The 14,954-nt window shown below is 35.7% G+C and overlaps 1 protein-coding gene across 6 annotated transcripts in view; it reads right to left on the reverse strand.

Moving 5' to 3' along the window:
- Rabgap1l (RAB GTPase activating protein 1 like) overlaps nucleotides 1-14,954 on the reverse strand; it is a 718,519-nt gene that overhangs the window by 570,994 nt on the left and 132,571 nt on the right. For 5 of the 6 annotated variants that reach the window (XM_063240009.1, XM_063240010.1, XM_063240011.1 and 2 more), the window contains one exon: nucleotides 3,807-3,873. The exons of the other annotated variant lie outside the window; for it this stretch is intronic. In XM_063240009.1, coding sequence (XP_063096079.1) covers nucleotides 3,807-3,873 — 67 coding nt within the window. The remainder of the gene's footprint in view (nucleotides 1-3,806; nucleotides 3,874-14,954) is intronic. 6 annotated transcript variants of the gene reach the window in all.

Here is a 14,954-nt window from a genome sequence, read left to right on the forward strand (position 1 = left end):
ACATTAGTTGTCTATTTTCTATATGTCAGATACTCATACACTTTCTTACAATCACAGATCTATCTCAGGAAACTAGCATTAGCTTGTAATTAATACTCAAGTTTTTGACTCTTCCTCTCCCTATTTTTAAAGTGACTCTCTCCTTCCTATCTCTTCTTTCTCTTCACTGCCTCCATTGTAAGACTTTGAGATCAAATACTTTATTCTTCGTAAAGAAGCTAGGAAGTACTACTGTCAAAGCAAAGCCACAGAGAGATTGTGTACCTGTGTAGGGAGAGGAGGATGAAAGGTTCCCCATGAGAAAACTACACAAAAGCAAATAAATACACAGATACACAAAAGGAAAGCATCTACAGTACTTTGAAATTTTTGTATTTCCATGTAGCATGAAGAGTGCCAGAAGGGTCAAACACCACAAAACCCTTTTTTACATCATCACCCCTCATAGATGTTTCTCTGAATCCCTCTAAAATTATGCCAGTCATTTGGTAATGACTACGTACATTCTCTTAGGACATTGGAAATAATTCACTAATCAGATTGTACAGCTCTCAGGTTGATACCCTTGCATTCCAGAGATGAAATACACTCAATGTCATCTGTAAATGAAACCTTCCTCAGCACCTCCAACCTATTCAAAATCAGCTAAAATCAATCTATCTCCCTCAATATCTGTCTCTACACACACACACACACACACACACACACACACACACACTCCCTTAACTTGCCACCTTCCCTCTGAATCAGGTCCACATTTCGAACAGGAATGGATTTCTGACCCACAGATTCTAAAGCATTTGTAAACCAGAACGTTTGCTGTGCTTGAGTCCAAAAAGATAAAGGATGAACTGGACAAAGCATAAAAATCCCTCTTTCAATTAACGCAAATCAAGGAAAGTGCGAAGTTAGAAATGGAAGCTGAGCACATTTACTGAGAAGTCAAGCTGTGAGAGGTCACATACAAAACTGCTATAAAATTATGAAGTGGGAAAAATACATAAAGAATAACAGAGTATTAAAAACTTGGTAAGTGGTAAAAGAGAAATGGAGAAAATAAATGTAAAAAAAACACTAAAATTATAAATCATGTAAGCAAAAAACAAAGGCAGATACTGAGAGGTCGGAAGGGAGAAAATACAAGGAGAAGCACAAGGTAGCAGCTCAAAAAGAAAAGGGCAGAGGGAGTAGGGGGCAAAGCAGAAGAGAAAACAGCAGAGTTCATCACACATGTAAGGATTACAGACTGCCAGGTGTACTGGATTAACATGTGAAACGCATTTGCAACTGTGGGTCAAGCTTCTGGTTTAATGTCAGGAAGCAGTCAACTGTAAGACTCTACAAAACTCCCTGGGGAATCTTTCGGTCTTAAATTTTAAACTGTGACCCAATTCCAAGAAACCTGGCTCTACTGAGTTTTCTGCTTTTTTGGAAATTGCTGTTATGCTTCTCCTGATAAGGCAAAAAAACTTCTGTCCTTATTCTTATAGTACAAATTCCTTGACAAAAAATGCTGCCACTATTGGAAGAAAATTCAGTCTCTTTACTTGCATCCCCCTAAATTAATTCTGGGATTATGTGATTTTATTTGTGTGTATATAACTATGTTACTGAAAAAAAATGTCATGTATGATTTTCTTTTATGAAGACCTTAAATTACATTTATACATTTATTAAACTAGAAGTCACAGTTCACATTGCTCATTAGAAAATATTCTCAAGAAGAAAAAACTAGTATTGCTTAAAAACTGTTCAAATTGAAAGTTCCATAAATTAACATGGTAAAACATTTTTCAATTTTGCATGACATTTGGATGTGTCCAGAAAAGAGTAGAAGTGAGCCAGGCATGGAGGCACATACCTATAATCCCAGCACTTGGGAGACTCAGGCAGTAGGCTCGTAATGAGCTAAAGGCCGGCTTGGACTACAAAAGTGAGTTTAAGGTCAGTCTGCACTACCATAGTGAGACCTTGTCTTAAGGAAACATCAGAGAACAGAAGAATTGACTGGAAGCCATAACTAAGACTAATCGGGCAAAATTACAAGGAATTTGATTTCAGCTGATTACAAAGAAATAACTTTATAATGACCAATGCTATCTCTCAGGCTTCAATGTAAGGTAATGAGTTCCTTTTCATGAGATTTAATCTATATAATAAGATATCATGAAAACTGACAACATCACAACTGTTGTCAACTGCTGCAAATGCAAGCTTTTCTATATGCCCATTAACTGTGTAGCCTAAGCATATTTTTCTCTCAAGAAGCATGACAGCCTTTCATTTTGATGCCTCAAAGGTAGAGGACTGCTCTGTAAATCAGATGTAAGTTAGATGACAAAAGAATCTCAGAAAATCACATCAGTATCAGAATTTTACAATCTGCATTTAAGCCGGGCATGGTGGCACGTGCCTTTAATCCTAGCACTTGGCAGACTGAGGCAAGAGGACTGTTGCAAATTCAAGACCAGCCTGAGCTACAAAGTAAGTACAAGGCCAATCTGAACTGCAACATCTCAAAAAATAAATAAATAAATAAATCTGGATTTACACTTTATAGATAAATCATACCAGTCAATCATCTTAAATCTTTTAAACTCTGAAAGATCATAATATAGGACCCAGGATCTTAAAAGTTTTTATTGCCTAATATTCCCAAAATACTACCTCACTGAATATTCACAACTCCAAAATGGTATGACTTGCTTTGGGTAAACCGCCATCTTTAGTGGTATATTGCAGACATCAGTAGATCAATAACTAATTTGTTTTCTCCTTCTGTGTAACCACTGTCCTTACTTGACCTATCCAAGGCAGTGTTTCCTTTGTTCCTTGCTCCAACAGAGAGAGCACAGCACCCATTACTGTAGTTACTTATTTAAAAGGTTTGTTTCCATGATAAGACTATGAACCCACAGGTATAAAAAGTTATGGTTTACTCATCTCTAACCCCAGCACTTCACACAATGCTTGGCACATAAGTAGTTGCCAAGACGTCGAAAAGAAAAGCATTCTGGTATTACTAGATCAGTGTTGATATTGCTATGAAATAACTGAAAGAAAAACTTGACATAATTAGTGATATTTAACTGACATTTACAAAGCACAGTAGAAAGTAAAAACACATGCAGTATCTACTATCACTAAAATTTTCAGTTCACTAAGGAACATTATACTCACTCTAAAATGACTATTTCCTATAAGATTTCTAAACCATAAAGCAAATGTTTTCATTCATTGCAATATTAGAAGGTATACCTAATACTGTGCAAAAGTTGCCACTTTTGTATCAAATACTAACTCTTGAATATACATATTAACCTTTAAGGGCATTTTTTTAAAGGGCATTCTTTATGTGAATATCATAAATATATTTTGCTAGGAAAAGGTAATCTAGGAGAAGTTCAGAAAAAGAAATGCATTAAACTAAACAAGCATCATTACAACACTCAAATTAATAATGCATTAAAAAATGAAAGGCACCATATTCACTTTGGAAATACTTGTTTATAATCATATTCTTGTTATTTTGGGCTCAAAGAAAAGAAGTCCAACAGATGAAAGATGGACATTGTGATAATACTATCCTTTTATTTGCTTTCAAACTGCATGACTGTTTTGGTTGAAAATTTCCTAAATCCCTCCCTCATAAGTAATTTTTAAACAGCTACCAAATTTAATTATTATTATATGCAGTAAAAAGAAACAATTCTGACAATAAGACAAGCTTTTTAAATAGAATGTACTTTAGAACTATAAAATAACTACTATCTATACTTGGTTAAAGTGCTTAAGATTATCATTACCATATCCAGTAAATGCATGTCACTGTTCTTCACGTTTCGACCTGGACTTAATAACATTCCAAAACATCTGAAAATATTGGGGGGGGAAAAAAGGAGAAATAAGGTATCAAGAATATATAGAAGCCCAGACAGCAAAATGCTTTCTTAATAATTATACAATCTTAACTTTGAATTATAAATAACTTTTTGTTACAGGAAGACCAAAAATAAAATTAAGATACATAATAAAATCACACAGAAATCATAGAAATGAGTTATCCAAATTCTTAGATTTTATGTGTAAAATATTACCAGGATCAGAAATTGCCATGAAAATGGCCATAAATTGCTTACTGGGAAAAAAAGAAAACCATGGTACTACAATATGAATTTGTTTCTAGGGAGATAAGAGCTTTTATTTGCTTGTAGTTACTAGAAATATACAGATCAAGATCAGAGAAACCAGCTAAATAAATATAAGGTTTTAAAAAATAAGAACAAAACACTGTGTTCTCTACTATTATATCAATGAATATACAATCAACATGCTTTCTGGTGCCAGAAAAGCTTCAGAAACCCTACCAATGCTACCAAAATACTACACACTTCGATAAGTTTTAAAATTCCACCAAATCTAAAATTTTTATATTTTTTAGGCTACATTAACTCTACCTTTCTGATAAGCAAAGCAAGGTCCAGAAAAGTTAAACAATTTAATCAGATTCAAGCTGCTATTTAATCCATCTTGTACCTCAAAAAGCAATACAATCTGTCCTGAGGGTCCCTCTCAAAACAATGCTTCCTCAAACATGACAGAAAGTCTTCATCACAGTTGCCCAACACCTAAGATATGCTGTAGTGTTTTACAGAAGGGGTAAAGAATGTAAATAAACATAAGATGTTTTAAATTTCAAAAAGTGGCCATTCTACTCTGCCCTAAAGAAGGATAAACCTGAGTCATTTTTAAGAAAACAAATGCATCATGAGACCAGACACACATAAGTGAAATAAATTAGACACACATGGTCAAATATCATGTGATTTCTCTTATATGAGAAACCAAAACTATAACTGAAGAGCAAAATAAAAGATAGCTAGTAGGTCTTTTTGCAAAAGGAAAGGGAACCAAGAGATGGAGGGAGGAAAGGAAAAAAAGACTTAAAAAGAGAATTAAGGTATATATATACCAACTCCCCACAAAGAATATAATTATTTTAGGTACTGTGAACATGTACTAATAAAAGTAATTTTTTTAAAGTTGCAGTTGGCCAGTCAATGTTTTACCCGCTTTCTTGTTTTCCAAAGGTTTACTTTTTCTAGTAAACAAGTCTCTTAAGTAAACAAGATAGGTAATTGGTCTAATCCAAATATGAGTTTAGTAAGTACACACCTCTGTGAGTACGTAAAGATAACTTTTCAAGACTTCCTTTTGACATTGAAAAGTGATCATGCATGTAATGAATCATGTAAAGTTCACAATCTCCAAGGATAACTTTCTAAACATCTTACCGTACTAGTGAACAAAATACCATCTTCTATAACATAATTTCACTCTATTATTCATTTCACTATGCTTACTACGTGCCACTAGGATTTCCCATATAAAATCATATAATAAACAGTCTGCATAAATTATTGCCTTAAATTTTTGCTAAGTAATCAAAGACTGAATTCTTTTTCAGATAAAAATTTGGTCTCCTCACGTAAGGCCATATGAGGACAAATTTGTTTATTTTCCTATATACTTTCATTTAACTTGTACCTCTCCTAGGTTTTTGTTTTTGCTTTTAAACAAGAATTTTCTATATCATAAAGCTTTTAAGTTACAAAAATATTATATACTCACTGTAATAAGTTAACAAATACCAAAATGCTACATATTTTAAAATAATCACTTGGTCCATCCTTCTCAGCCCCTTTTGGAACCAAAGGTAATAGCTTAAAATTTATCCTCTCAACTTTTTTTCTGCTTCTTCTGAAAATCTAAACTTTTATACAATTTTGTTTTTCAAGCTCTGCGAAGTAAGGATAAATGGATCAAATCATAATATTCCCATATTAACCTCTACAACAAAAGGACCCTTAGAAGTTTGGATTTCCCTGAAATGCAATACTTATCACTTTAGCTCGATGATCTCTGATATACTGCTCTTTCTGACTCATAAAATATCCTGCCACCAATCTGCACTGTGACTTTAGAGAAAGCACCTAGAACCCTTGGGCCTGTTTCCTCTTCTAAAAAACAGAGGTGTGATATATGAACTTTAATGCCCCAAGCACTAAAATTACATAATTTTTTGTACAAAGCTGTATTAGTCATTTCCAAAATTATACCTCATTAAAGCACATCAGGCTTCCAATAAGACCAGCAAGAACTATTAAGAATAATGTGTCAGGATTTAGATATTATTAGTAACACAAACATCTAATATGAATATTAAAAGGTTCAGTCATTCGACAAGGACTATTAACTCCAAAGTATGGTTAAAAAAAAAAACAGCTATTTCACCGATTTTCTCAAGTTCACAAATGACAGAGGAAGAAAGTAAACAGACCATAACAATCTAATATGGTAAGTTCCAGGATACCTGGATATACTGAATATTAAAAGAGAGAGGAGACACACATTATTTTTAAAACAGAAACAGTTGACCTAACCCAAAATCTGAAATCAAACCTGAAAATAAGATGGCATTATCACATTAGTAATAATAGGTATATTGTATCAGCCACCGCTTACTGAATGGTTCAAGACATATACTACTATATAATTTGTCTATATTTCAAAACAACCCTCATCCAACAAATAATAAATGATTTTCAGGAACCAGAAGTGATTGGCCAATATCACACAGCTATGAAGTTATAGGACTAGAATTTGAGCCTATATCTATCACTACAAAACGATATGGTCTTCAAATCAATCTGAGATTCAGAATCCAAACCCTGGAAAATAACAACGTGGAGAAGCAAAAATAAAGGAGGGAAGTAGATCCCTGGGAAGCAGAAAAGATCTGACAGGAATATTAAACCCACCAGAGAAGTAAGCATTACCCTGATTGTAATATACAAAAGAACCCAACCAAGCAAGAGAACTACAGGCCAGGGTCTTAAATGAAATTAGATGTTAAAATCCTCAATAGGCACTGGTGATACAGTGGTGAGTCAATTTAAATTTATGGGCCAGGCTGTAGCACAAGCTGTAATCCTTGCAGTCAAGAAGCTGAGGAAAGCGGATTACTGCAAATTCAAGACCAGCCTGAGCTAAAAGTGAGTTCAAGACCAGCCTGAACTACATAGTAACCCTGTCTCAAAAACCAAAACAAAACAAAGTACTGACCAAAAAAAACATGTTTTTGATTAGTGAATCAATGGAACAGGACAGAGTATGCAGAAACAACTCCAGCCACCCTCAACTACTTATTTTTGACAAAAGGGCCAAATATTTTCACTAGTGGAAAGGTAGTTTCTTTTAAACGGTGCTGAGAAACTGGCTATCCACATGCTGAAGATGGAACCTACAACCATATGTCTCATCTTGCACTAAATAAAATGAAAATGGATCAGAGATCTACATATTAAAATAAAAACAATCTGCTGGAAGACAAAATATGTAAAATTCTTGAAAACACAGGTGAAACCAAACAATTTCTGAACAGAATCCTGGTTTCACAAGAAATAATACCATGAATCATTTAATTAAAAAGTTTCTGCACAGCAAAGCCAACCACCAACGGAGAGGTGGTACTGGCACAGGTGTTAGAGACGACATACAGAATGGGGAAACATTTTTGCAAGCTACTTCTCTAAAGACTAATATATACAACAAATAAAGAACTCAAAACACTTAAATCCCCTAATTTTAAACACTCAGTCAAAATATGAACATCTGAAACAAAAAGATGCTTCTCAGGGCAAGAAGTATAAACAAATAACAAATCATGAAAAAATTTTCAACACTGATGGCCACTGAGAAATGCAAATTAAAACAACACTGAGACTCCACCTCACTACAGAAAGAAAGGCTATCATCAAGAAATTAACCAATAAAAAGGCTGAACAGGTTGCAGGGTAAAAGGAACCTTCCTACTATTGATGGGAGTGTAAACTGATACAATCACTAGGAAATCTGTCTGGAGATTCCCCAAAAAATTAAAACTAGAAATTGCATTTGAACCAGCTATTCCCCTACTAGATATCATATCTAGAGTTAAAGATATCACACCACAATGTATGCATACCCATGTTTATACCCACACAATACATAATAGCTAAATCAGATGAATGGATACAGAAAATGCAGTATTTATACACAATGGAGTGCTATTCTGCCATGACGAATTATAAACCTGAGTTATTTGTATAAAAACATGGATGCACCCAGAGACCATAATGTTAAGTGAAGTAAAGTAGACACACAACCTTAAGAATCTTGTGGCTGATCTTATAAGGGAAATTCAATATATAAATAAAATATAAAATAAAAGACAACAGGGAAAAAAAGAGAAAAGTTATTATAATGCAACACAAATAATGTATCTAAAACTGTGCCTTAATTTAACATTACTGTTTTACATGTTTATGTTTGTTGGCCTGTTAAGTCCGCCTGTTATTGGGATTTGAAAAACACGAATGAATCTGATGTTGCCAAAAAGGGGAGACTGGGGAATTGTGGAAGAAAAAGAAACTGAGATGTGTCATGTATATGTAGCAATACCCTATAAGGAAAATAAACATTATATACTATAAACATGTAATAATAAAAGAAAATTTAAACGTCTGGTCTTTCATTTTATCATCTGCCATCTCCATAGGCTATCAATAGAAAAACTGTCTGAACTACAAATATTAGTTGCTTACATCTTCTTTAGTTAACGGGAAATTAAAAAGACTCAGTCTAAGTGCACTGTAAGTTGTAAGCAATTTTCAACCATGAATTATTACTACATTACCACTCTTAAGAAAAACTCCACTTTCATAACAGTAACTTTTTAACTCAAAATAAAGCTTTATTAAACTTTAACGCCAAGTTATCCCTAATACCACAAATGCAGCATCTGTAGTTTTACTTTAGAAAAAATGAGAAAAGTGTTTTATTAATGCCCTACAAGAGGAACTTCGTTTTTAACTTTTACCTTCACCCAGCAGAGCACCAGGCATCCAAAAAGAAAGGGACATCTGACCAATTATCAATTTAAAAATAGTGTCTCTTACTAGACTGTTTTGTTATTAAAAATGAAAATGATATGACAGAAGCAAATAAACTACAAAGAAGAAAATCTTTAACTTAACCAGTTTTTCATGACAATATGCAAAGCACAGTAACAAAATGATTTTGTAAAAATTGTCATCCTTAACAGACTAAAACAAACACATAGTTAGGAAAGTCTCCTATTACAAAGAGTCAGTGAGCTTTTCCCTTTCTTACTAAAGGTATCAGACAGGGAAAGATACCATGCACAGTAGTGTACAATCATAAAATCCATACAAAATCTGAAAATGTGCAGGTGGTTGTATCAATGGAAAATAGAATGATTGTTCTGTGACCTTTGAAAGTTTTTTATCAAGAATAGTTTGAACAGTGTTTGCTGCTCTCTCACATAATTGGCAATATGGAGTAAGTACCTTTTCCATACCTTAACAAACTGTCATACACCTTAAGTTTGGATCATTTTTCAATACTTTTTCCTTTGCATTTTCCATGTTTTGAAACAGCCAAGAGTTCTTTTACAATGTGCAACTTTTGCCAGTCACTTTCTCTGAGACACTGACCTTATTAATCATTTAGTTTGAATAACTTTTCTTATTTACATAGAAAGTTCATCGTCCCTAAACTCCTTTGGCTGCATATAGAGCCCACTGAATAGCAGCAGTGTAAACATTCCCATAGTCACTTATTTCTTCACAACTCCACATGTATCTTACTCAAATCTTTAAAGATTATTTCTACAGTGAAACAGAATTTTGCTCTGCTCTATACATCCTATTCATTGTTGCCTCTTATCATGATGGTTGAATATCTCCAACTGGATGGTTTATATCACATTACTTCCAACTCACAATTTAGAGATCAAATCAGAAGCACAGAGAAATTATAACTTGCCCAAGGTCACTACAAAGCCAGGATTCAAAACCAGATAGATAAGAGCACTCAACAGTTTTGATCTTAAAATTTTCACTCTAAGGAGCAGGGCATGGTGGTGCATACCTGTAATCCCAGCACTCAGTAAGCTGAGGCAGGAGGATCATTGCAACGTTGAGACTAGCCTGAGCTACAAAGCGAGCTCAAGGCCAGCCTGAACTGCACCGTGAGACCCTGTCTCAAAAAGACCAAAAAAAAAAATTTTTTTTTCACTCTGCTACCTTAGTACTATCATTAAACCTCTCTCACCAGCCCTATTTATTTAAATATAGGATGACCAAAAATTGCATATTTTTCATCAATTTTTATAACAAATATAAAATAACGATTTTATCAAATTTATTCAATATAAGAATCAATTGGTTAAAATGACACCTGACTGAGCGACACTCAGAATAGTATGTAAACAAAACACACACGTTGTCCAGGTGGTGCTGAGGGTAAACTGTGGAGTGGCTAATAGAAAGCAGTCTCTGCTATGATATATACTTACTGGCTAGTGAGATCTAAAAACTAGGTACTCCTTTCTTCACTCAGCATCCAGGAAACATTATCTGCCCTTGTATTAGTCACTTTTGTACCACTAAAATAGATTGCCTGAGACAATCAACCTAGTAAGGGAAAGCATTTATTTAAGTTCACCAGTGTTAGAGGTTTCAGTCCATAGTCAGTAGGCTTTATGGCCTCGGCTTTTGGCAACAGTACACCATGGCAACAGAATATGCAGAAGGAGCCTGTTCACATCATGCTAACCAGAAAGCAGAGAGAGACAGAAAGGAGCTAAGTCCCTTTCAAGGGCACCCCAGTGACTTAACTTCACCCCTTTGAGGTTCCACCTCTTTAAGGTTCCCCTTCCCAACAGAGCCACAGGCTAGTGATGAAGCTTTCAATATACAGGTCTTAGGTTCATAGCATCTCCCAAAGATTTCCTAGTTTACTTACTAAGAAAACAAACAATTTAAAATAGATGCCTAGGATAATCTAATATCCACTACCCATGCACAAAAGTGTGCTACAAAAAGGTTATGAAAGAAAACAGTTTCACATGACCAAATAACAAGCTTTGGCTCCCACCAAAAGATATAAAGAAATAAATGACACAACCCACTTTTCAGAGTTTTTCACTTTAGTATGCAATGGAAATGGAATAACCATATGACAAAAGTCATTAAATGGTAGTTACTGTTACTGTCACTATTATGACTATTAAGAATATCTAAAATAACCAGTTGTTTTGTTGATTTGTTTGGTTTTTCCAAAAAGAATACCAAAAACTTGATCAGTGGGATTAGTTAATATCATTAGATACTCTTTCAATTAGATAATATCAGTTGATATCCAATCAAGAGACAAAACAACAATTATATGAACAGGAAAAGTTTACTAAACAGAATTATCAACTAATAGAAAGATAACTTACCAAAAAAATAATAATAATAAAGCATCCCAAGAAAAAGTACATTTGGAAGGTGGGGAGGTGTCCTTTCTCTAAAGGTAGTGCTGAGAACTCCTAGGAAAAGAATGAGTGCAGCTTTATGCATAGCAAAGAAGTTTGCTGAACAGTCCAGGAAAAGCTGGGGTGCAGGCAGCCAAGTTTGGAAGGCAAATGAGTAAAGAGAATCAGGGCTCAATAAGCAAAGATGCAGATCTGAGGCATAGAGCTTCTACATCAGGAAGGCTATACAAGCCCTCACTGAGCCAGAACCAAAGTAATGAGCTCACAGGGGAAATGTGTGCATAGCAGAGGAAGAGCATGACTTGATGGCAAAAGCAAGAAACACATTTGAACTGGAAAGACAAACCTTATCTTCCCGCGATGCTGTTCCAGCACCCTCCACTGTCAAAACTGAGTATTGCGCTTGCTACACAAAGAAAAAACCTACTGGTAACTGGAATATAGAATATAATTAAGATATCTCATCTCTTCTAAATGCATAGCCCAGGTTACAAATACAAATTGCATAATCCAACAAATTAAGAAATTACTAACATAGAAATATACTATTGTTACAGGCAACTGAGCTAGGTAGAAATATTAGAGACAGCCAGACAGGGATAGGCCCTCAAGGAAGCAAGCACAAAGGACCAAGTGACCTTGGAGAAGACACACACCTCCTGTTATAGACCAGATCTCAAGACAGAAGGCAAAGATCCAGAGAACATGGCGGATAGATAGCAGCAGCTATGCAGGCTCTCTGAGAGACCCAGCTTAGAATCCAGGAATGGTGCGGAGGGAGGAATCCTAACCAAGAGGAGATATACCCTGCTCACCCAAGAACGAACTGGGCTGAGAGATACCAACTAGGAATGCAATCCTGGTGCTATAACAGGAACAGATAAAGCCTGAGCTTGGAAGTTGGAGCCTGTGCCACTGAAAGCCGCGATTTGGGTTTCCTGCTGCCACTGCTGCATCTGAATCGGCTCGGGAGGGAGAGAGACACCCAAAAGCGCTGAGAACAGGAATCAGTGAACCGAGTTAAGAGCTGGGCGGGCGAGGAGCGGTGCATCAACCTCCTGTGAGTGAGGGAAACTGGGACTCTCCCATGGTCTAGGAGGCGCCAACAGAGGACATTCTGGGACCGGGCAGACTTGCTGGAACAGGGCGCTGTAGTGACTTCAGTCACATATCCCCCTCTCAAGCGGGATTGGTGAGCAGTGCCTAGCCTACATGACACTGCTGGCTGAGACCCAGTAGGCTAGCACAACCCGGGTCCCAGTGCCTGAAGGTGCACCCTAGCGGTGAAGCCTTTCGGTAGGTTGACCTGGAGGGGCAGGTCCCACATAGGCTGCCCGGTCCGTAACTCCCTGGTGTGCTGCGGTGGGCAGGAACACCTAGCTGGCGCAATTCAGTCAGACTGTGGCCAACAGGGAAGGAAGCTGGGCCTCCTATATACGCTTGCGTATATAAGGAACAAAGAATATGGGAAGAGGGAGCAACAAGAAAGGCTCCTCGGCCCCCAATCCTGAGAAACAGGCAATAGCAGACACGCCACCAATAGACATAAAAAGCTATCTCCAGAGCCTCATAGACGAGTTCAGGAATGAAGTTATTAATGACCTGAAGCAAGACATAAGCAGAATGGTCAGGGAAATGCTAAACACCACCCAAGAAAAAAACAGATGGTGGAATGGAAGAACAGAAAAAGAGGGGAGAATTATTTGATGGAGAAAATAGAGAACACGTAGAATATGTGAAGCAGGTTCAAAGAGAATACCAGGAAACTAAAAACTATCGAAAACCGGCATAACAGTTTGAAAGAAACTAAGGACAGATTATCTGAACTGGAGGGCATATTTGTAATTTGGGAGCATGAAATGAAAAACTTCTTAAAAATAACAAAAAAACAAACAGCAACAATACAAAAACTAGAGGATGATAAGAGGATCTATAACTTAAGAATTAAGAACATAAGAGAAGAAGTGGGGACACAAACAAATGGACTACAAAAGCTATCCACAGAAATTATCCAAGAGAATTTTCCTAATTTAGCAAATGGTAAAGATACTCAGATATATGAGGCATACAGGACTCCAGCTACCTACAACCCAAACAGAGCTACACCCAGGCATATAATAATTAAAATTCCAGAAATCCAATATAAGAACAGAATATTAAAAGCCATCAGAGACAAGAAACAGATCACTTACAAGGGAACACCCAGCAGAATTACAGCAGACTTCTCGGCACAAACTATCAAATCTCGAAGAGCGTGAGGGGAAATAATTCAAGCTTTGAAAGATAATAACCTCCAGCCAAGATTGAGATATTCTGCACAACTATCCCAGGAAATTGATGGAAAAACAAGGTGCTTCCAGGATAAAGAGGAACTAGGGGAATTTGCAACCACCAATTCAACTCTACAGAGAATACTGCAGGATATTCTAAAAAAGAAAAATACGAAGATTCCAGAAATAGTGGCAGAGAGGCCACAATGAATGGAGCAGAAAACAAAATGAAGAAGACAAACTGACAACTAATGACAGAAAAAGAGCTCAACAGAAATGAGGCAGAGAAGATTGGATGATAGGAACAGCTATCTTGGAGAAAACGATGTCATAATAGGTAGTGCTGATTTGGTATCATCTTATTTTGAAGTCCCATCAAGCTTTTGTTCTTCTGTCTCCATTGGTCTTAACATGTTGTATCTTATTGGATTTTATTATATGTGATAGCATAAACACAAACTTTTATAGACAAGGAGATTATACAGAAACCATAGTTCATTATCTGTTAGTTGATTCTAAATACCCTGTAATACTGTCATTCTCTTGAATGGTTTTACATTGTGTTGATATATTTGATGCTACAGTATACGAAGTTATACTCAAAGATCTCAAGGAAAGAGACAATATGGTAACTACTTTTATGTCGGGATTATCTTGTGGTGAAACACTAATTTGCTTAAATGGTTATGCTTTGATCTGTGCTGTTTTGTGGTTATGCCCTCTTTTATCTCAATCTCCATTTTATTATTTACTTTTTTATTTTTATCCTTTTAATTAAAGGAATAATAAATTTTTAAAAAGCAGGATATATTATAATAACCCACTTTGATAATCTAGTAACTTGATTTGAAGCCCTGTATTGCTCTCACCATCTTGTTTTGACTGATGTACCAGGTTCGAAAGTTTAGCCAACAGCTGTGAAGATAGTGGGATTCATTATGACGCCCATACTGGTTGACTATTATCTACTTTTGAAGACCTGTAATGTCTCCAATGTTTTGGTTTTGTTGGTTTCGTTCTTTACTGTTTTGTTCAATTTTATTATAACTGATGATATAAGCAATTCTATTTGAGATAGCGGGAGGCATTATAGAAACCATTGTTGATCACCTTGTATTATGTTTTTACATTATCTATTATGTCCACCCTTTTGATTTAACCGACTCTGTTCTGTTAAGTCACATTTGGTTTTACTCTCTTCCAAAAAAAGTAATAAGAACTGTGGGAGCAATAAAACCCAAAATGTGTAATAGTCATTGTACAAAAGAGAGGAAAAGACAGTGCTCTAAATGGTATAACTG

This window comes from Cavia porcellus, unplaced genomic scaffold (genome assembly GCF_034190915.1).
Source record: "Cavia porcellus strain 051 isolate PalLab524CR breed Dunkin Hartley unplaced genomic scaffold, mCavPor4.1 scaffold_29, whole genome shotgun sequence".
Classification (NCBI taxonomy): domain Eukaryota; kingdom Metazoa; phylum Chordata; class Mammalia; order Rodentia; family Caviidae; genus Cavia; species Cavia porcellus.